Here is a 22,167-nt window from a genome sequence, read left to right as displayed (position 1 = left end):
GTGGTTTATTAATGTATAAGCAGAATTCAGATGTCACAGCTGGTCAAGACAGAGAACTTTATTTGCTTTAGATACTGTTGATTAGCATTCAAGAACATTCTATTATATATTAACAGTTTATGTGCAAATCTTTAATCTGGCAAGAACTACTAACTTTACCTTTCAAATAAAATGAATGAAATTGAGTTGAATTACTAGTACCCCCCTCTTAAATGTGGAGTAGTAGAAGAGAGTAGCATAAAATGGAAATACTGAGTTAAGTACAAGTTATTGTACAATTACTGTTTAAAAGCTGTCACAAATATTGAAACTGTTAAAACTACATTAGGGAGTCTAGTATAAAACTAACTATAAAACTAAAATGAAATAAGGATACAGTACATAACCATTGTTTACATGTTTTGCCATACAATGACGCATTTTCTTTGTTGCATAATAAGGATTGATTCGGCGCTCTCGCAAAGCAACAAGTCGTATTTGTACAAGGTCATGAGTTGTTTCTCCTTTAATTCTGGATGGATATTAAACTGCAAACGTGATGATGATTAAGCCTTAAGGAGAATTAAAGTATTAAGAGAAAACAGGTGTGACTGAAACAGGATTTAATTAAGCCCTAATAAAGTGTGATATAATAACTGCACACCCCTCGTCCAAAAAACAAACAACAATAGGAAATCAACAAAACCATCAAGATGCACATCCGTGATTTATTGTGTGGATTCTTCAAAGAGGAGCATGATGTCTCTCAGTTAAAATCAAACAAGTGTACAACCACCCAGATGTCAGCAGGAAAAATCACACTGGATATATACAGTTTCTGCTGTATGCTGGTGTAACTCTGCTGGTGTCAGCTTTGACAGCTGCAGAGTGAGAACACACACTGAAATACATGTCGATGAATCAAACATTAAGAAAATATTTTTTTATACAGTACAAATTATAATCTAGCAACAGTTTAAAAAGGCAACATTCAACAATATTTGGAACATTAGTAATTATTAAAACATAATAATGCATTGATCGAACTGTAGAGAGCTGGTCCCTACTGAAAAAAACTAAAGCTTCATTTCTGAGCAGCAGTCCTTGGCTTATTATACACAAGGAAGTCTGAGATGTCGTGCCACACATTGCTGTCATGGTAGAGGTAGTTCATTGAGGACTGCAGGGACGGCTGGAGGGTGTGCGGGTAATATTCAAACAGCCACAAGACGATGCCCCACACCAGCGTGGCGAAGAGTGGGAAAGGGTCGTGTTTAGGTTGGGGGATAAATCCTTTCTCTACGGCCAGCCGAGACAGCGCAAACAGGATCCTGGACAGCAGGTACATGTTGATCTGCAGAGGGGCGAAAAGTTTCAGTTGGTCGGACACATTTACAGATTACAGTGCTCGCTTTATAATGCTGTGTCGATAAACAGCAAACAGACAAGAGGGAACTTCTGCACTGCAGGCTGATCGTACCTGACTATTGATGTTGTTGTTATCCCCAAACACTAACCATCCTCCAACACAGGCAGCCAGGAAGGAGTGAGCCTGCAGGTTCTTTCCCTGCATCCTCTCCTGCAAGGCTTGCAGTCCTTTGTAGGTGAATACAAAGCATGCCAAGTTGCGGGAGTGGGTGTAGGTGGCCTTCAAGATGGCTTTGAGCTTGTCCTTCAAACTGTAGTATGAGAGAGGGAAAAAAAACCTGTTAACATGCACGGGGAGTATTAGGCTAACAAGGTACATTAACATTAATTACAGCTCAAATTCTTACCTGCCACTCCTGAAGAGAAATGTCATCACCAAGGCATGTGGTGCTCTGATTTTGGCCCCATATCTGAGAAATAAACACACAGTAATGTCAGTGCTGTCTAGGAACCCCACTGGTCTTAAAACAAGGTCAAATATCCGCAGTACTTGTCTACTAATACTATTTCTTTCCTTAAGTTACCACGGTGGCTCCAGGCAGCTAATGCTAGCGACCACTGTCAACTACAGCTGATTAGTCAATGACCTGTTAGCCATCAGCAGTGTAGTAAAGAAGTAGTTAAACCGTCGTAGCTTAGCTTAGCTAGCTAGCTAGTTTATTGACTGTTTGTACTCACACGGCGCCGTTTCTGAATCCTTTCAAAACTGCTAAGGCAGCTTTATATTTCTCTTGCAGCAGTAGATTATTGACGGTGTACAGGAGGGTTTTTATCAGATCCGGACCTGCCATGACTTTCAATACAATCGATGGGACACAAATACATGTTGCACACGCAAGCCAGAATGATGTGTCACAGTGAAAATTCGCCGTGCTGCAGCATTATCAATGAGGTTCCTATGTAAATTACGCTCGGTTTAGTATTGTGGTGTTTTTGGTTGCAAGAAGTGTGTTTTCAGAATAAACAAAAAAAAAAAAAAAAAAAAAACTGGAAACATATGTTATATATTTTAACATAAACCTCCTTTGCAGTTAAAAGCATAGAAAAATGAAGGCAAGAGGTGACTGCTGAAATGATTTGTTATCATAGTATGATCTCTTGTGTCTCTTGTGGGGCAAACCTACATACCAATGTTTGGTGTGTAGCTTTGGAAACTGCATTAGTAATTTCACTAACATTTCTTTAATCATGTCCTGCAGAAGTTACAGCCATGTGCCACAAATTTTAGGAGTTTTAGAATGGGAGCCAATTTTAATTTAAGTGTGTACACATATAAACTTTAATTCAAGGATGTACAGATATAAGGTACTCTGGTAAATTCTTCAGGTCAGCACACATGCTCATTGCAAGGTTGTTTGCTTCAGAAAACTGCATCATATTCTATAACCTGATCACATGCTTTGTGTGTGATGTCTTACTCTGCATGTCTGTAGAAGTCAGATGAATGCAGTGCAGTAAAAAAAAATCAAAAAATCAAAAAAAATTTAGGAGCTTTCTGAGCACCACCTGACCAAACCTCAGTTTTTACAGCTTAATTCTGTTGATGCATTGTATCTTAAATGAAATCAATCGTCAAAGATCAACCAGATCACACATATTGAACATACAACATACCTGCTTATAATTATCAAATCAACTCTATAAAAGTCCAGAAATATTCTTTCAGGAGGACCCAGAAATTGTATAGTATTATATTCCTTCTTATGTATTTTTGATAATATGGGGAGTAACTATGCAAAAAAAGAAAAAAAAAAACAAAGTTGCGTTATGTTTATTTAGAAGAAATATACAAACAAAAGCAATTAATTTTGTGTAGGATATTGCACAAAAATAGTGGACAATGTTTCAGTGATAATAATTAAAACTTCACAAGTGTCCTGCAGGAGCCCAGCGTTTTAATCATTTTATTCCTGTTTTTGTCCATACTTATGTAAAACCCATCCTCCAAATAAATAGTATTCAGTTCCACTGACTTCCACTTATCAAAAAGCTAGAGTCTACATGTACCAGACTTCGGTGCGTAACTCTGGTAAATGCATTCGTCATCAGCTGGGGCATGTTACATTATGTTTTGCCTCCTATGAAGAGTGCAGACACATGCTGTAACCTTTCAGAAGAAAAACAAAGAAATTCAAGAGCAAACTTTAGTCATATCCTGCAGGAGAAGTTACAGTCAGGTGGCCAAAATGTGAAAACAAACACCACCATTGTAAGATATATTAATAATTGATAAACCAAAACAGCACTCTTTGTCCTTTGCACTTTTTTGCATCTTTGTCTAACGTACTCACATATATTTCTTAAGTAAAAGTACTCTTACCATAAAATAAAAGTCACGCATTCTATTTTTTTTCAAGTTAAAGTAAACAAATATCAGCAAAATATATCAGAAGAAGAAGTACTTATGCAGGAGAGGAAAGAAGAAGAACTTTCAATATTGTATTATTACTGCTGTTTCATTAATGTGTAAGGAGCAATCTACTGTTGCAGCTGGATTAAGTGGAGCTGATTTAAATTTGTATTGCAGGGTTGGTTGTTTAAAAAAATGCATCATGTTCTATAATCCCATCATATGCTTTGTGTTTAAAGTCTTAATCTGGTGAGTAACTACAGCTGTCTAAAAACACAACATGCCCCTCTGTTGCCACATTGTGTTTTGTGATATATACACACATATATATATATATATATATATATATATATATATATATACATATAAATGATGAATTGTGGTGTTTTTGGTAGCATGATAAAAAGAAAAAAATGCATTGTGAGGACAAACAAAAAAAAAGTGAAAAAAATGTGTATATTTAACTTGAAAGTGTCCATTCCTTTGTATGGAAACTTAGGCAAGCTGTGAGTGTAAAACTGACTTATTACTGCAGTATAATGTGCATGTGTCTGTTTCTGTAATTTACATATACCAGACTTTGGTGCGTAACTGCAACTGTAAATGCATTAGTCATTTAGCTGGGGCATATTACATAATGTTTTGCTTCCTATGAAGAGCGCAGACACATGTTGCAGTCTTTAGTCATATCCTGCAGGAGAAGTTAGAGTCAGGTGGCACAAATGTGAGGAGTTTTAAAATGGGAGGGCAGAGTTTAAGCTTGTACATATTAGATTCTCCAAGTCAACACCCAGGCTCATTGTAAGACATATGATTAATTGATAAACCAAAACAGCACTTTTTGTGCTTGTGCTTTTTCATAGGAGATAGCATCAGTAAGTGCAATGACCTTTGTTTGAAGTACTCACAACCTTGCCCCAAGTAAAAGTACTAATACCATGAAATAAAGTTTAAAATCCATCAAAACCAAACTAGCTCAAGTAGAAGGGTTGTTGTTGTAGCCACAATATATCTTTCAGAATATTGCTATTTTCATTCTCTTAATACAAGGTTGGAAATGTTTAAACATATTTTTCATATTCAAGGGGTAAGTATGAAATACAATTGTTGTATTATGTTTTAGAAGGATTATAAAAACAGAAGTAATGAATTGTGTGTAGGAGATGGTAAACAAATGTGAAAAGTGTTTCCGTGATAATAACACTTGACAAGAGTCCTGCAGAAGCCCCATGTTTTAATCACTTTATTACTGTTTGTTTTTTTTTGTCAACCAATCCAGTCCGTTGTTACATGAAACCCATCCTCCAAATAAATAGTATTCAACCATTGACTTCCACTTATCAAAAAAGTTAGAGCCTCAAAAAACAGTGCTAGCAATATGATTTACAATGCAATCAGTACAACTAAAACACTACTTTGCATATTTCTATACATTTAACTGCCCCATGATCTGGAACACAGCAGAGATTAAACAGTGAAGTGGTTAATTCTATCAGTTTGGAGTGTCAAGGTCCTATATTATAAGTTGGAATCAGTTAAAATATTGAACAGTCAACATTTTAATCACAAAAATCTGTTTTATCAAGGGTTTTTTTTTTTCTTTTTTTCTTTTTTGACAATAATCTCCTTACAACTCGGCACACCAGTAGTTACACACTGAATTTTGAAGATGTACGTGTGTATAATTACTGCCAGTAAGAGGGGAAAATGTGAGATAATGTTAAGCATCTGACATAATCATGAATAAAAGGAGCAGTAATTTGTACTGACCGAGGGTCAATACACCTGTCAGGTCAGTAAGGAGCTTTGGGCAATGAGAACCAGCATTTTTTTCTGTAGTACCACCACTGAAATTCTGTAACAACATACAGCAACAAGGTTCATTCATGAGAAATATTTGTGGACATGTCCTTTTACTTTTTTTTTTTTTTTTTTGGGAAATTAAAGGGAACTTGCGGAAACTGAATTTGTAAGTAGGAATTTTCAGTCATCTGGGATACACATTGAAATTACAGCACGTCATTTACACCACGCTGCCTACACACACGCTACACAGCTTGATGTCTGGACAGTTACTAGTCGTTAAAAAAATATCACTTTACTGATTGAAATTTGCTCAGATTTGTACTTAAAATCGAAGCAGCTGAGCTACCTTTTTGTTTGCATTTTTGAACCTCATAGTGTTAAACTACTAACATAACAAAGGACAGCTAACAACTTAATTGTGACTAGAGATGTGAAATGTGTAATCATGTCGGGGATGTTAGAAACTGATTACACTTGGTGACTTAGATTTTCAAGTCAAAATAGTCAAATAGAAGTCAAATAGTTTACAAAAAATAATTACATATAGTCCTTTGGTAAACTGGTTCCATAGTCATTTCCTTAAAGTGATACTCTACCTGATACTGAAAAGAAACTAAGTTTGACGTTAGCGGACCTATTCTTGGAAAAGACATGAAATACACTACTACTGTACAAATCTGAACACCTAAACCCTATAAAACTAGGGCCACTTTTTATTACATTACTTCAAATCTTAATTATCAACGTGTGCCTGCAACTCAAAGGGGTCCACTGCTTGGGTGAACTAAATGTATTAAGATGTTAAACACATTTTCTACTTTGTAAGTATATTTACATAAACTGCATTAGTCACTTAACACATTAGACAGTTAGGATTCAGCATCTTCATTATTGATCTAGGATAATACTTAATTCTGGACATCTACCAGAGAATTGGCTACCATTCAGTGGGAATTAATCAACAAATCATTGGTCTCCATTACGCAATACATTCTAATTAGCCCACTTCATTAGTAACAGCTCATAATTATCATGAAAAGACGTTTCAGTCTCCCTGACCAGTAAAGGAAGTGATCATCTATGGTCAAACAGGCTGATATTATACACAGCACAGACCATTTAGGGAAGGCAAAGTTTGTCAAATCAAATCTCAACCAAACCAGTTTCATAATATTGAGAATTTAAATCAATAGTAAAAGCTGAAACTTACCAAAGTGTTATAAAATGATCAAACAAATCACTGTTTGGCTCTATTATTGGCAAAAATGTTTTCTACAAAACTATTGCACATAAAAATACAACCTCTCTTCAGAACAATCACAGCCGTCTCACTGCTCACAGAACTATGTGCAAACTAGTTCAAAGTTTCAACTCACTGTAGTTCAGAAATCAACCTGTCAAAATAAGAGAAGCTATCGTTTTAATTAGCATGATCATGTTTAGCAAAGTTATTAAATAAACTGCACATGTGCTATAGGAGTCAGTCCTATCAGCTGTTAAAAAAAAAAACACTCATCCATTCATCCATCCTTTCAATAAAAGAAAAATCAAAGTGGAGTCTGAAAGACCCAAAACCATATATGTGCCTTTGATGCTGCTTTTCGATATGAAGCTTTTAGATTAAGTCAAAATGCACAAATATGGTTCTTTTCTCTGAAATTAATTCTAGTGCATAGACCCGACGAGGCGGCTCTTAAGAAGTTACAACTGCACAGATTCACAGACTTACGTGTAGAAACTGCACTTGCGCAACGTGCTGCGAGTGCAGACATGACAGGGTGAGAGTCTCTTCTGCCTCCAACACCTGATAGTGGGCTGAACAGGGCTAAGAGACATCAGATGGATTAGTGTGGAACTGATCATATAGGTGAAAGGTGAAAGAGGGTGAGGAGGATTCACAGGTCTTTTGTGGGATGAACGAATTTATGATGAAACGGCTTAAAAACCAGTTGTTACTGCATATGAAAACGTGACAGAAATAAAGATTAGCACGGCCATCTGTAACTCTGACTCCGCACACAGATAAAACAGAATGCAATCGTTTTCCACCTGTATTCACTTTAATACAGTACAATGACAAGACTAAGTGTTCAAACTGATAAACTTCATTGACTTTTGTAAATATCTGCTTATTCTGAATTTGATGCCAGCATCATGTTTCAAACAAGTTGGGACAGGAGCAACAAAAGTTAAGGAAAGTTGTGAAATGCTCCAGAAACACCTGTTTGGAACACTGCACAGGTAAACAGGCTCAGTCGTTCACAAGAAAGGATGGAGCAAGGTTCAACACTTCATGAAAAACTATGTGGGTAAATAGTCCAATAGTTTAAGAACAATGTTTCTCAAAATCCAACTGCAAAGAAATGTTGGGATTTTAGGGAAAAGATTCAGAGAATCCAGACAAATCTCTACATGTACTAAAATACTGTTGGTACTTGACTGCTCTGCCTGCAATCCAGACCTGTCTCTCCTTGAAAATGTTTTTGTAAATTAATTATGAAGTGCAAAACACATCAGAAGGGAACCCGGACTGTCAAGCCTCTGAAGTCACACATCAGAAATTTCAAAACTCCAAAAAAGGCGTCCTCAGTTCCTAAACGCTCTGTTGCTCAGTCCCAAAATTTTTGGAATGTGTTGCAGGCATCAAATTCAGAATGAATGCATATTTGCATAAAACAATAAAGTTCATCAGTTTGAACATTAAGCATCTTGTCTTTGTGCTGTATGGAATTGAATATAAGTCTGTTTTTATCTACGTTTTACACAACGACCCAACTTTTTTGGTGTTGTACCAGTTTATGAGCAGCTCCTAGCTGCAAGGAGAATCTGTTGAAAAGTTTGAAATGGATATGGCTCCTCTAAGTCCACACTCCTCCATCCTAAAGATCCTGCTTTTGTTGTATTATTCCTGCCCAAAACCTTCTGTCTCTTCTATAGCGAACATGAGCTTCTCCTTTAGCTGCTCATAGCTCTTGTAAGGAGGGAGGTCCAGACGATTAAAGCTACATGGAGAAAAGAGACAGAAATTAGACGACCCTTCACAGAAATCTACTGGATTTAACATGTTATCACCAACACTGTTATGTTGCATCTCTTAACACACACAAAATTAAACAAAGTACTTCACATTATTCTGCTTATTGAACAAATGTTGACCTAACTACTCATAAAAGAAATGCTCCTGTTCAGTGTCACTTATGAAATGTTGACCTATCTGCTGAGAAATGTTAACTTACTTTCCTGCTACCCTAATTTAATGTCAGGCTACATAACAGCATCTGCTAAATAAACACTTTTTAAAGTGTATTACTCAAGGTCCAATCAAAAAAGCATCCTCACACAGTATTATGTAACTTCTAACGCCGAACGAAGGATTAACAATGACAGGAGGCTGGTCACTGGTTGATTCAGAAATGACTAAGAGGGTTTGGTCATGAAAGTTTAATCCTGCGTCTGTTTGGACAAGACACCTACTGAAATACCTGAGCCCGAGGACTTCTATGAATTTAGAAGTTGAACAACTGGTCTTACCACGTGTGGCTTCGTGGAAGCCAGTTCTCTTTGCCCACTTTCTCAATGCAGAACTTTTGAGGGCCGTTGCTTCCTATATCAACCAATGAAAAGCATAACAGTGAGCATGAAATCAAGAAGCCAATTCTGGTTGCAACATACAGTGTGTATGTGTCTATTCTGCATACCCATCAGGTCAGCAAAGCCACCCACAGGAAGACGACAGGTTCCTGTGACAAACTGCAGCAGTCTCATCCTCTTCTCGTTGTCCATCTCCTTCACAAACTATCAACAAATCATTCTGCGTTAAGAGCACTCAGCAAAGCCAGTATGACATACTTTTCTTCATGTTTCAGGGAAGTTTGAATAATATATAATTCTACTAAATCCTCAAGTTTTCTTGGCTTTATTAACAGTTTTTACAGTCTTTGGACCCAGTGGCTCATAGTCTCTGAAGCAACAGCAAGAGGTGATCCAATCACCAAGTTTTAGTTTTTTATCTATTTTCAGTTAGAAGGAAAATGAAATCCTGGGACTCAACACGTCAAACTACAACTGCGCAGTATTGATCTACTATAGTCAATGAGGAAAGGTGTTTTGATATTGCAGTTTGACTGAAAAGCACAGCATGTACCAACCTGCCAGAACCAGAGGATCTGTTTGCTACTTCGAGCGTAATGTCTGTAGATTGTGTTCCTCTGCCAGTCCACCAGGTCTATCTCCTGCATCCCACAAAGCATCACCTACAGGCAAGAAGGAAACAATTTTTAATGATTTTGGCTTTGCTACCCCAAACATCAAACTTCCATGTTTTGGTATAGGCTGCAGAGAATAGCTCGAGTTACTTCAGTACCTCTAATTCCTTCGCGTCAAAGTATTGAAGGTATTGCTGCGGCAGAACTTCATTGAAGCCCTCAAAGAATGCTTGAGTCTGCTCCTCCACACCTCTGGACAGCCTCCACTCTGCCACCAACCTGCATAGAGAGATACAGGGTTGCTTAAAAAATTAGGATTAAATAGATTAGATAGGTTAAATCATCATATTAAAATGTGTACTGTGTATACAATGCCAGTACCTCTATTATCATACCGGGAAATGGGAATACACTGCCAGAGTTTGACTGTGAGAAATGTGTTACACTATGTGGATGTTTTACAAGGATAATATGATTTTATGTGAGTCATTCTGAAATTGCTGTGTTCAGTGTTGTCTGTTATGTGTTAGATACAGGAGGAGTGTAAATGTGGGGGTTGAAGACAGATGGAGGATGAGAAGCAGCAGAGGATGCAGCTGTACCTGATGTATTCCTCCTTATTTTCCTCAGTTACTTGGACGTTCCCTCCGTCTGGCTTCAGCTCGTGGGTGGTTACCTCCCCCAGGATCTCTTTGTCAACTGAGAAGAACATCTCCAGACCACACTCTTCTATGTTATTATCCCTGCAGGCCGAAGAGTCATTATCATTATTAATAGCAATGCTGGAAAGCAATCAGAGACGGTATTTGTCCACCAGGCTACAAACTCCTCTCAAGTCTTTTCATCAACAAGAGAAAATGCTGGCAAATTTTTCTGCATCTTGAGCTGCATCACAATACATAAAGCAAAAAAGAATTAGGCTGATGACACCATTCTATTTTGTTTCTAATATCAGCATCATTAATAAAACATTTAAATATCAAACAGTGTAGTGATTAGATAAAATATGAAGAGAGATGGAAATTTAAAAAAAACCTTCTATGTGGAAGTAACTTCCCAAAATAGACATCACTTCAAAAAACAAAAATGGCAATAAGCTGCTTTCATCCTCTATTTTCCTGCTGAATCTTTCCTTTTTATTTCCTTTCCAAAATCTTTGCGCATGTATGGCAATTTCAGAGATGAAGCTGATTCTATTGGTATGCCAGCTGAACTCAGAAAGCTAAAAGCTCAGTTTTACCCAAGTCACAAATAAGCCTGTATTGTATGAATGAATGGAATAGCCTTAAAGGAATAACTTGACATTTTGGGAAACAGTTATTCACTTTCTAGCAGAGTTGGAGGAGAAGATCAATACCACTCTCATGTCTGTAGAGTAAAATATTGTATAACTTAGCTGTTTGGCACATAACGCAGCTATCGATCTTCTGATCTAACTCCTGGCAAGAAAGCAAATAAGCTATTCTTTTAAAACCTCAAAATCACACAAGCTCCAGTGATCGGAAAATGTAATGTGACAAGAGTTGCAGGGTTGTAGATTATAAATATGTTGGACTTGTGGTAACTGGGGAAAGGAATATTATCTTATTTGTAAAGAAAATATGGTGCTCGTGTACTAAACTACTAAATGAAAGATCCTAACTAGTGTCTTCATTATGAAAAACTAGGGTAAAAATTAGGGTACATCACAGCAAATGACTGCCACGCCATTCTAAGTGACAGAAACATTCTAGCCTGTCAATAATGCAAATACTCCCCATTATCCACATATCATGTACATGTCCAAAAGCCACCCACCCATCAAGTCACACAATTTGTATCCCAGGTTTGTATGCCCAGACCTACTTGATCCAGATGAGTGAGTTGTAAAACTCTGGATCTATGGACTCCAGGTCTTTGAGAGCTAGAGGTTTGTTCAGAATCCGCTTGTAGAAGGGGAGGGAGAAACCTGTGTCGATGAATTTGCCATGGAATAAGGCCTAAAAAAGGAACAACGCAGGACAGCCATTGTCATTTGAATTTCACATTTGAGACCTTATCAAAAGAATTAAGCTTCAAAGATGATTGTATACAATGATCATTATGCATTTTGTCACACAAACGAGCTAAAGTAATTATGCCATTACGTCCACTTCAAATACTGATGGCACACTAAGTAATTGTGCTTGCAAATAGTGCAGGTACCATGGCAATGAAGCGTCCTATGAACTTGAAGTACTTGAGGTGATCAGGGTTGATGTAGGAGGCAGGGTTGATCTGCAGACAGTAGTTGTCCTTGCCAGCGTACTCAAACAAACAGTACATGGGGTTCAGAACTTCATGTGACAACAAGAAGAACCATTCCCTGGAAAAGTGAGTACAGAGGACATAAAACAATGAAGTGGAAGTGGTTAGACTGGTCAAGCTACAAGTTTTGTTTTTTGTGTGGCAAGGGTGGTGTCAAAAAAAAAAAAAAAACTACAAATGAGAACAAAACACACCTTACAAGTCATACAGTAAGATGCAATTATACAAAATTCAGTTACCTGGCCACACCTCCGTAGTCCAAGCCTTCCTCTCCAGGGAAAATGATCCACAGTCTCCGCCTCAGATCTTGAGGGTGGAAGCTCATGATCTTCGAATGCAGACACAGAATTAAAAGTTCAAACACCTCAAACACTGAAAAGACCGTACTGTTAAACTGAGAACGGAAAAGAAAGAAGCCAGTATATTGAAATGATCACCTGTTGGAATGAGTCTTCAAACAAGGTTTTACGGGAGACAGTGATCTTAATGTGCTGAGGCATCGACAATTGCTGGGAGAGGGGGAAAAAAATTTACATTTAAGACAATTTGACTTCTTTGTACACCTGTGAACATGAACTTTTATCCTTGCACACTCAAGAACGAGAAGCATGACTTCCCACAGGAAAGCAGCATGAAGATAAAGAAAGATTTTATCATGGGAGATAAGGTGTTTCAACACCTGTTTGTGCAGCACATACCTGACACCAGAACCTGAAGTATTGCACTTTGGCTTTGAAGTCCCTGACATAGGTTATCTGTGGTCCATTCTCACTGTGGCAAAAAAAAAGCATGAACAACCATGTTCAATGTCCATTCAACAAGCACATTTAGATAATGTATGCAAATGTTGCGTGAGCCACTCTTTATTCAGACAACCACTTACAGCGAGGATTTCCCTGTGCGAGGGTCAATGTAGGTTGTGGTTCGCCGGTTGTGGTCGACAAAGTAGGGAATACCATCCACAGTGAACCTCATCTCCCAACCTTCTGGCAGGGGCTTGTCATTCAGCAGCCTGAACAAAGCAAATGCATCAAACCAACTGCTGTAATAAATAGATGCACATAAAATTTACAGTGAAGTGAAATGATTGCCCTGAAGCAGCATTTCTAAACATTGAGGTTTTCTTGACATAATAGGGTCACAGGATATTTGACTGACATTCAGATACATCTTCAGACTGATGTTAATGTGCAACATATTTTATTACAATAATTTAGTATCTTGGAAATCATTGAAATCAGAAGTATCCCATCCTGAAATGTACATCTTAACTTAATGAGTCAAGAGAATTACATAACCTACAAACATGAATATAAACAATGACATGTTAAAAAACTAACAAACATGCCTTGAAGATATAAGATCATCCTCCATACTGCTTCACAGTCATTAGTGACACTAAACAGTGTTAAATCAGATGCTCTCTCTCTTGTGCACACATAACTTCCTCATTAGCAGTTTATTAATGAGTCAGTGCAGGCACAGTTTGGAGTGATTATGTCCTATAAAAACTACAATGTTTGAATCCATTGAAGCGTTTAATTATGTCTAACTTTCCACATTCTATATTTCCACACCTTCCAGATTTTTTGCATTTGCTTGTCCTGTCACTGTCCACCCACTGGTAACTCATTACAGGTGAGGGCAGACCAAATATGCGTCACCCCATTCTCCACTGCCGATGCTGGTTAGCACTGATTACTTACTCTGAAGTGTTTTATAAATACTGTATCTAAGCAAGTTGCTGAGACATTAGCACCTCCTACAGGCGATATAAAAAAGCACAGCCAAGTTGGGCAGAATCATTTACACTCAATGTAATAAAAAGGTTTGACACATTACATGGCATATGCACATACACACACTCGCTGGCATACACTCACCCTTGCGTTCTGGGGTCCTCCCACTGCGTCGTCCGAGTGGGGTGATGAACAAAATACACTCTGCCGTTGGTGTCTGTTCTTTTCTCTGACACAAAAAAAGACCACAAATTTTTCAGTATATGATTCAGTATCAATTCACTTCAGCCATAGTCCTCGAAAACATCCTTAATGTGTTTCTCTAACATTTCAGTAATTACAGCTTAAACACATGCTCAATTATACTTACCCCAGCCATGTGGAAGAGGCCCCATCGGGTCAAACTCCTTATTGGCCGTGGCTACCAACTGGTCTTGGAGCTTAGCCAGAGAGAGAATGGGACACGCATTTAATCTCAAAAACATAAAAACTACCTTGCACAGACCTGCAGTTAAAATACAACAAAATTGTTAAAATATATCATGAAGTGAACCTGTAGACTTCTTACTGCTTTTCCCAGTGGGTGTTTACATTTTGAAGTTCCTCAGGCAGCTTAATGTTGCCAATAGAGCAGAATTTTACATTCTACCAAAATACTAGTATAAAAATGCAATACTCAATACCAAAAAAAACATTTTTTTAAATTGACACACAAAGTAGGATTGTTTTTTTTTTTTACATTTTTTTTAAATTTTGAATCAACAACCTGCTCACAGTGCTGGTACAGAGAGAGTCACTAAGCATACACCAACACATGTGTAATAATGTAATTATCATTATTATCACTATTTATAAATGTTGTCCCTATCTTGTAGGCCTGCACATTCTTTATGTCATTATTACTGTCTTATGTTGTTTCTGTTTTTAACTAATGTGGCTTCACTTGTAAACACAGTGCAGTGGCTGAATAAAAGTGGCAGGTCGTTCGCTGGCTGCTGACACTAAATAAAAGAAATAGCAAAGCTTCACTGTGTAGACAGTAAAAGGCTCCTGAAGATGGAAAGTTTATCTGTGTTCACCTTAAATCTTGTTCAAGAAGTGTGATGTGGAAACTTGAAAACTCCAGTGTACATACACAGAGAGTGGACTTTGCAGTCAAGTATTCAACATCTCATCTCCTGTAGTTAAACTTTTGAAATTGACTATATTTGCACATTCAGAGATTTGGGATTTTTTATAGGGTAAAAAAAGTTAATTACATTTTAAGATCTTAATTTTAAGTGAATTTGAATTTAAAAAAATAAATGCAGTGCATTTAATAAATCCAGTAAAAAAGATGGTGACTACTCTTACCCCATATATGAACCTCTGGTTAAACTGCTGCATGGCTCCCTGCAACTGGCTGCGTTGGTGCTGCCACTCCTCATAGTTACGCACTGACTCCTGGGTGGGGCGTTGCCATGTAGTAGTTCGGGTTATGTGGTCCACATAGTACACCCTACCCATCGGGTCCACCCTGCGCTCCCACCTACAGAAAAGGAAGAGTAAAAAGAAAGCAGTGCTGAGTTGATGTTCACCTGATCCACCTGACATCAATATGAATATCAGAGTTGTTTTAAAGGTGCCACATGTAAGACTTTTAGCTCAAAACATTCATGAACTATGAACCATAATGAACTAAAATTATCAACAGAATGTGAAGAAATAACAGTTTTGACATTATGTCAATGATGCCTATGTATTGTGTTGCAGAGATATCTAGTTAAGTTAGCATGCTAACCAGCTAGCCTCGGCCCCTCCTCAAGCCGCAGGAGGTGGCCACTAACTGACGCAGTCCTCTCTGACTTCACTTCTCTCTTGTCTCTGCCTGAACCCACAGTGTCTTTGTCATCCCCGCAGTCAGAGCCTCAGTGCTGTATTCTGTACTGTACCATATTCGAACTGGCCTCCTTTAGCACAAAAGAGTGCAGCTCTACATTAACAGTTAAAGTGGTTACACATTTCTACTGTTCTGAGCTCATTTCCATGGTATGACTGCACAGTCCTGCAGAGCAGAACAAGAATCCCGTTGGTATACAGACTGTAAATGATGAATCAAATGGTTTGGTACCCTGTAGGCAGAGGCTCAGGTCTGTCCCAGGTTGTCCTTTTCTCAATGTGATCCACATAATACACCCGTCCATTCTGGTCCACCCTTTGCTCCCACCTGTGGAGACGTTACAAATGAGTGAGCAAAGACAAAGCACAGGAAACAGGATTCAGATTGAGGTCAATTGCAGCACAAACAGATTCTGTCACTGAAAAATTCAAATTCTTTTAAAAAACCTTAAACCTTGATGCATAATACAATAGCAACACACATAATTATTTCTGAGGCTGCAGTCTAATATGTCTATTACCAGTGGCCACAGTCACAACTTGTAGAACCAAGTGTAGTGCCTTGCTCTTTTACCCTGGAGGTAAGGGACCGTTGCTCATGGGTGTGATTCTGGGAGTTGCTGTGGCCATAGCTGCTGAGGCAGGGGTCCCTGGTTTGGGGCCACTTGCTGTCTGTGAAGAATCTGCTGCCGCTGCTCCTGCGCCTGAGTCATCCTGCTGATTTGAACACCCACTCGCTGACGCCTGAGAGGAGCCATCGGAAGCTGGACCCTCACTCAGCTCACTGGGGGAGGAACTGCTAGAAGATGCTGGGAAGAGAAGTGGTGAGGATGGCAGAGAAGAAAACGTTTAAGTCTGTGAATGAATTTGCAGAGGTGTGTTTGCTTTGACTGCTGTCATTACACACAGTGCTCATAACATTTTTGTATATGAAAGAATCTCCATATGTGACAAAGTGAAATGACTGCCATGTACTGGTATGTCAAACTATATGCGAGCTAATGTTATATCATAAAATCTTTGATGTCATTTTGGTGTCTTGTACTTGTCCTACTTGGTGAGGCTGCTGGTCTGCGAGGCGTAGCGGGAGGAGGTCGGGCTGGTCTGGGAGGACGTGAAGCATTGGAGTCCCCTGGAGATCGGGATGGAGAACCCGTACCATTGACAGCATGACCATTGGGTACAATAACCCACTCCTCTGAGTCACTGGAAGGAGATGTGTCCCTGCTTGACCTGGGGATCAAAATATTTATTATATTAAGTTATTCTACAGGTGTACAATGAGTATTTTCGATAAGTAAACAAACAAACTTCATAAGAGCTACGCTTTAGTCTTCCCAAACCCCTAAACCAAGATTTGCACAAAAAAAGCACGCATACAGTAGGCCCATAAATTGAAGTTTACTGAACCTGTTTCCAGTGTCTCCATTTTGTCTTGCATTTCCATTTGGAACAGTAGCTAGAATGACAGAGAAAAAGACAACATGTTAAATCATTTGCAATGGTATTCCAACAGTTCACCTTGGCCTTTACTCAATAAGGGACATATGATTAATGATCTTGATATATCAGCAGATATTGGCCGTTCAATGTAATAGAAATGTATACTCTTGTTGTCTTATGATTATTTGCATTATCTTATGTAATACTGTTTTATAGCTGTGTGTAAGTGCGTAGTGTCATAATTTGTCTTTTCTGCTTATCATGTGAAAATGTTCAAGTGCGAGGTTCCCAACAGGTGTACAGCATTATCAGAACCAAAGCAGTGGGGTTTGGCCTTCAACTTTTAATTATCAGCAGAGAGAGGCACAGGAAGAAACCCCTTGGGAAGAAAGATACAGTAGATACAGCTATGAATGGACAGAAGGAATACTGCGCGTTATTAATAGACAATTGTTAGTCTCCGAGGCTGCGAATGCGGGGTGTGTTGTGTACAAATATGATAATTGAACTTCATAAAGTATCTCTCAGGCCAACAAGTGCAGAGGCCCATTTTCAAATGACTGCATGTTGCAATAAACTCAGGAGGACGATTCTCTCTTTGTGAAATCCATCTCTACTAAGGAGATTTTCCATATTCAATGAACATATTCAACATAAACACAAAACATAAACAACTACTTTTGATAAGGATCCTATACATGTGATTATCATATGACTTTGACCAATACATGTACAAGAGGGACATTTTACAGTTGAAAAGTAAACTTGTCAGTTCTCTCTGGTGAATAATGTATGCAATCGCCAATCACCTCGAACATATTTTTGGCATTTTTTACATTAGTTTTTTTTCACTAAAACTGATAACAGTCAATCAAACTATGAGGAGAAACTCTCTTAGTAACAGCTAAATGAATGGAATTCTGCACATATGTGCATCATATGTTCACATATTGGTTCTGTGGTCGACCTAGTACAGCAAGTGTGTGCTTGTGTGTGGTTCCTTACCATGTTCCCTCTCTGCCGAGGCGAAGGTTTCTGCGTCTACCTGCATGCCATCCAGACAAACTGACAGGTCACCGACAACATCCCGGGGGTCTCTGTCAGAGCACAGCTGCAGTGTCTGCACCACCTCACATACTGGGGAGGGCACAGAATGTAGTGTTCAAAAAAGGGTCACACCTCAGGTAAACTCATAACATCAACACCGATTCTGACCAATCACAACACAATTGAAACAGATGATGCTCAGGTTGCGCTCAGATAGTATCAACTGCCACTGATAGTCCACTAACTTTTCCCAATAAAAAATCTGCAATTAAAATTACATTTTCTTTAGAAGGGCACATGGTTTGCACATGCTGGCTAGATATGAGGGGAGCTATTGCATTAGGTAAACATATTCCAAGCAAGCGCAATGTCATAAGCTAAGTGAGGCTGTATCCCAGAGAAAAGAAAACCTACCGAGTAGTGTGCATGTTGGTTGCTAAGATTATCGAAACCCAATGAAACTCTCTCATAACATAGGCAGATATGCACTGTTACACTAGAGTAAACAGTGTCTACAATGTGTGCAACTGCACCTGCCAAATATGATATGCAGATGACAGATGCACAAAATGAATACTGAAAGTGAGATTGCATGGGATTCAACTTTGCATTATCATAAAACAAATAAGGCATGTAGTGGGTGATTTGTCCTCTGGCAGGATTTTGTGGGAATCAACCCCCAGAGCTGAGAAATGTCAGCTGGACATTCTGCTCCATGGACAACAACTAATAAATGTTTTCATATTCAAAGTTGAAATTACAAATGACATTGTAAGCAAATTCTACCACACAGCCTTATGCTTTGACAAGGTCACAGTTGTCTTATGCCAGTAAATGAGAAAATGAGCAGAAAGTTTGAAACATCATATTTTTGAAAGAAAACATTCCTAAGATAAACATATTGGAGAAAGAAACAAGCATGAACTCACATTTCAAGTCGTTAGCCTTCAGGGTCTCACTGATCTCCAGTGTGGCCATTCCCAAAAGGATGTCTGCTTTCAGTGTTTGGTGGCTCCAAACACGAAAGATCAGTTTGCTGACCGGAGTCACAATTCTGTAGAAACGTGAGAAAATGACAAGATACAAGACAAATTAAGATTAAGCATGATCTGCACTCATGAAAGGCACTTCTAAGATAACATAGCATATCTCACTGTTGGCCTGCAGCTGAGGTGTAATAAAAATAGGGCTGTTCATAAAATACCCCCAAGTTGGGTTACTATTATTTACCAGTTACTAACTTATCAGCACACACTGCACCCTGTTCCAGTGGCACAAGACCTTAGTAAAGGTATTGGGTGCACAGATTTTGTGAGCTCACTTGCTATTTTCATTCAGATACATCTGATATTCATTCAGAATATATCCTCTACGTATTTAGTTCACCCATGTTGATGGAGTTACCCAATTCCCAGCTGAGTAACTTTATACCAGAAACAGAGCTGGTTCTGAAATGTCTATCTCTTAAAGAGTCTCTAATGACAACATGCAACTAGATTTTAAGATCGGCAATGTTGTAGGTGGACTAAATTCAGTCCAAATTAATATTATTTCGTTAATAAAACTTGCACATCATCCAATAATTAATGAGCTATTCATTCAACTGCTTCTTCTCCAATGACAAACACAACAGTTGTACTCACACTGTGAGAGCCTGCTTCCATTTGGGACTGTGTGTATTATTACACTTCTCAGTCCTCTTTGACTGGCCATCCACGGCTACCTCCACGTACGGACTAGGACCAAACCAGTTCTTTTTGTTTTCCTTCAGCTTGGCTGAAAGAACTAGAAAGGAAAAAAAGACCACAGTGAAATTGCATGTAATGCAACTTTACCAGATTTGATCAGAATTTGTCAGTTGTATTTGGTAAAGATCTACAATTTGCTAATACCATTAAACTAAACTACCACTCCCAGTGCTGAACACAACAACAGTCAGTGATAGCTCTTTTGGCAATTTCTTACAACACAAAACAACCAATGGCTGTAACTTTCTCCTCCCAAAGGCAAACGATATTGAACAATGCAACTTTATCAGTTCATCAAAAATGTATCTGTTTCTTGTTAATAATGAGCTTACAGGTCTTGCAACTCAACAACTCACCTGTTACTTGCAATTGGGCCTTCATGGTTCATCCATAACACTGCAGCCTTTTTGGCTGCTACACCGAAGGACCTGCAACAACTGCAGCCAGTGACATGAGATGTAAACAGGGACACTCTATGCAGGTAACCTACTTACAGAGTGATTAGGCTATTAGGTTGCTACAGTCTGTGGAAAGTAACGCCTGACTTTACTTCCAGTACAATGGAAAGTATGGATAGAGGAGGCTATCTAATTAAAATAAAGGGGTCTGTACAGCAGTTTCACGTATCTGTAGATATTATAGAGTGTTTGTAGTGATAATAACTGCTAAGTATTTCAGGTCAATTTGCTTTCTGGTATGAATTTAAACTATGTAAACTGTGCCCACATTTTAACATAATTTCGGCTGTATATATCATTTTAGTGTTTAGACGTGTGTTAGTGTTTAGTAGCTATTTCAGGAAACTACCCTGTACCTTCCATAACGGAAAATCCTATCCTTAACTTGGCTAAATTAAGTCTCGCTAAACCTACTTTGCTAATCTTTGACAATATCCTCTAGCAGGACAAGAAGGTAGTTTAAATGCTATACAAGGGGGATACGTTAATAACATTTACCAGAGAGACGCTGAGTGTATCAGAAAGTAACATAACATTAAAGTTGTCAAAGACGAGACGTGATCCCTGCCATCGGCAACATGAAGGCAGTACCAGTTGTAGCTTAATAGCTTTATCTGTCAGGTTAGCAGGGAGTTAGCAAACAGGAAATGTGTTGTCAGGACAACTTCAAACAGCCTCTTTTAGACTAAGGGGTTCGAATGTGGCTTTAATAAGATGCATCACTCGCTATAATGTGAATGCTCTTTGTGGAATATTAATAGAAACTGAGAAGTTCCACTACCGGGAGCAACTTTGTTTGCCGATGTCCTAAACACCGAGGCTTTAGCTAACCATGCATTAACTAACGTTGGACATGCTAACACCACCCGGCTCCTTGAGCTGCTTCGGTCGTTCAGTCGAGAAAACGTCACACATGTCGCTCAGTTTAAGACTTAATGTCCATACCTGAAAGAAACAGACGATAAGGTGCCACACAGACTTCAGTTTCAGCTATTCCTAGATTGTTGACAGATAGCTACCTGCCATCAGCGTAGACCTGTGTTCCGCTAGCCAGAACAAGACCAGCTTTTCCGGTACGAGTTTTTCATAATAAAATAGTATTTAAACATGCAACATGTATAATGTTATTATTAATCAAATTGCAAATTAGCTTTCAACAAAATCACAGGACCTGTGGCGTTTAATCTGTTGTCATGGGCATGGCTCAGTCTGATTGTGTCATGGAGCTGACTTGCAAGGACTGGAATAGGTTTAAACGCTCTGGAAAAGCTATTGCACCTCAGGTTGTGATTGTTGTGTCAAATTGAGCACAATATTTATTTTGTATCATATATTAATGATTTTTAAATTGAATTGCCACTTTTGGTGCAGTATGTCTTTCATGAGACTGTGTGCTCGTTATACCAATAACGACAAAGCCTATTCGTCTCGCTACCTTTGTTCCCACTCTGACCATTGCTTTCTGTCTCTTCACTTCACTATTTAGTTATTACTAGTGGTAGTAGTAGTAGTAGCAGCAGCAGCAACCTTTAGTGCTATTTTTAATCTTTTTACTTTTATTTTGAAGGCTAAAAAGTCATGGCTTTAAAACTGGTAGTGACATCACCATGACACACATTTTCACAATGAAATTATAAAATAAAGAGCGCCTACATGCTCTTAAATTGTCTACTACAATGCAGTGTACAAGCTAGTCTGAGTTCTACGCTGGGTGTTGCGTTCATTTCTCCACCATCATTATAAAATTACACTGATGACAATAAATGTCGCTATGTGAGGCGCCATTTTTGGACACGCCCA

The 22,167-nt window shown here is 38.5% G+C and overlaps 2 protein-coding genes across 2 annotated transcripts; both read right to left on the bottom strand.

Annotated features, from left to right (window-relative positions):
- Positions 1-602: 602 nt before the first annotated feature.
- Positions 603-2,221, bottom strand: pxmp4 (peroxisomal membrane protein 4). The gene is made up of 4 exons (XM_041960842.1): positions 2,086-2,221; positions 1,755-1,817; positions 1,460-1,658; positions 603-1,333 (listed from the first exon to the last, which is right to left on the bottom strand). Exons 1-4 carry the CDS (start codon positions 2,196-2,198, stop codon positions 1,064-1,066), a joined length of 645 nt encoding a protein of 214 aa, XP_041816776.1. The 5' UTR covers positions 2,199-2,221; the 3' UTR covers positions 603-1,063.
- Positions 2,222-4,974: 2,753 nt separating this feature from the next.
- Positions 4,975-21,425, bottom strand: itcha (itchy E3 ubiquitin protein ligase a). Its single transcript, XM_041951932.1, has 24 exons — positions 21,313-21,425; positions 20,266-20,346; positions 19,805-19,946; positions 19,091-19,215; positions 18,120-18,251; positions 17,082-17,130; positions 16,726-16,904; positions 16,246-16,480; positions 15,904-15,999; positions 15,147-15,321; positions 14,164-14,233; positions 13,938-14,022; positions 12,938-13,066; positions 12,753-12,825; positions 12,492-12,563; positions 12,294-12,382; positions 11,953-12,112; positions 11,614-11,747; positions 10,371-10,511; positions 9,927-10,047; positions 9,712-9,816; positions 9,262-9,358; positions 9,095-9,167; positions 4,975-8,565 (listed from the first exon to the last, which is right to left on the bottom strand). Exons 2-24 carry the CDS (start codon positions 20,288-20,290, stop codon positions 8,466-8,468), a joined length of 2,607 nt encoding a protein of 868 aa, XP_041807866.1. The 5' UTR covers positions 20,291-20,346; positions 21,313-21,425; the 3' UTR covers positions 4,975-8,465.
- Between the last annotated feature and the right edge of the window lie 742 nt (positions 21,426-22,167).

The sequence above is a fragment of the Chelmon rostratus genome, chromosome 2, assembly GCF_017976325.1.
Source record: "Chelmon rostratus isolate fCheRos1 chromosome 2, fCheRos1.pri, whole genome shotgun sequence".
NCBI lineage: Eukaryota > Metazoa > Chordata > Actinopteri > Chaetodontiformes > Chaetodontidae > Chelmon > Chelmon rostratus.
The sequence above is the reverse complement of the archived record's forward strand: the minus strand, read 5'-3'. Positions and strand labels throughout refer to the sequence as shown.

Bases quoted from the DNA above. Each gene is read 5' to 3' on its own strand.
- pxmp4 (XM_041960842.1), bottom strand. From the start codon at position 2,198: ATGGCAGGTCCGGATCTGATAAAAACCCTCCTGTACACCGTCAATAAT. The intron at 1,818-2,085 runs GTGAGTACAAAC...TTTATTTCTCAG, and splicing joins GGATTCAGAAACGGCGCCGT to ATATGGGGCCAAAATCAGAG. The intron at 1,659-1,754 runs GTAAGAATTTGA...CTCATACTACAG, and splicing joins TTTCTCTTCAGGAGTGGCAG to TTTGAAGGACAAGCTCAAAG.
- itcha (XM_041951932.1), bottom strand. From the start codon at position 20,290: ATGAAGGCCCAATTGCAAGTAACAG. The intron at 16,481-16,725 runs GTAGGACAAGTA...TTCTCTTCCCAG, and splicing joins CAGACCAGCAGCCTCACCAA to CATCTTCTAGCAGTTCCTCC. The intron at 12,113-12,293 runs GTAACTGAATTT...TCACTTTTCCAG, and splicing joins GACTACGGAGGTGTGGCCAG to GGAATGGTTCTTCTTGTTGT.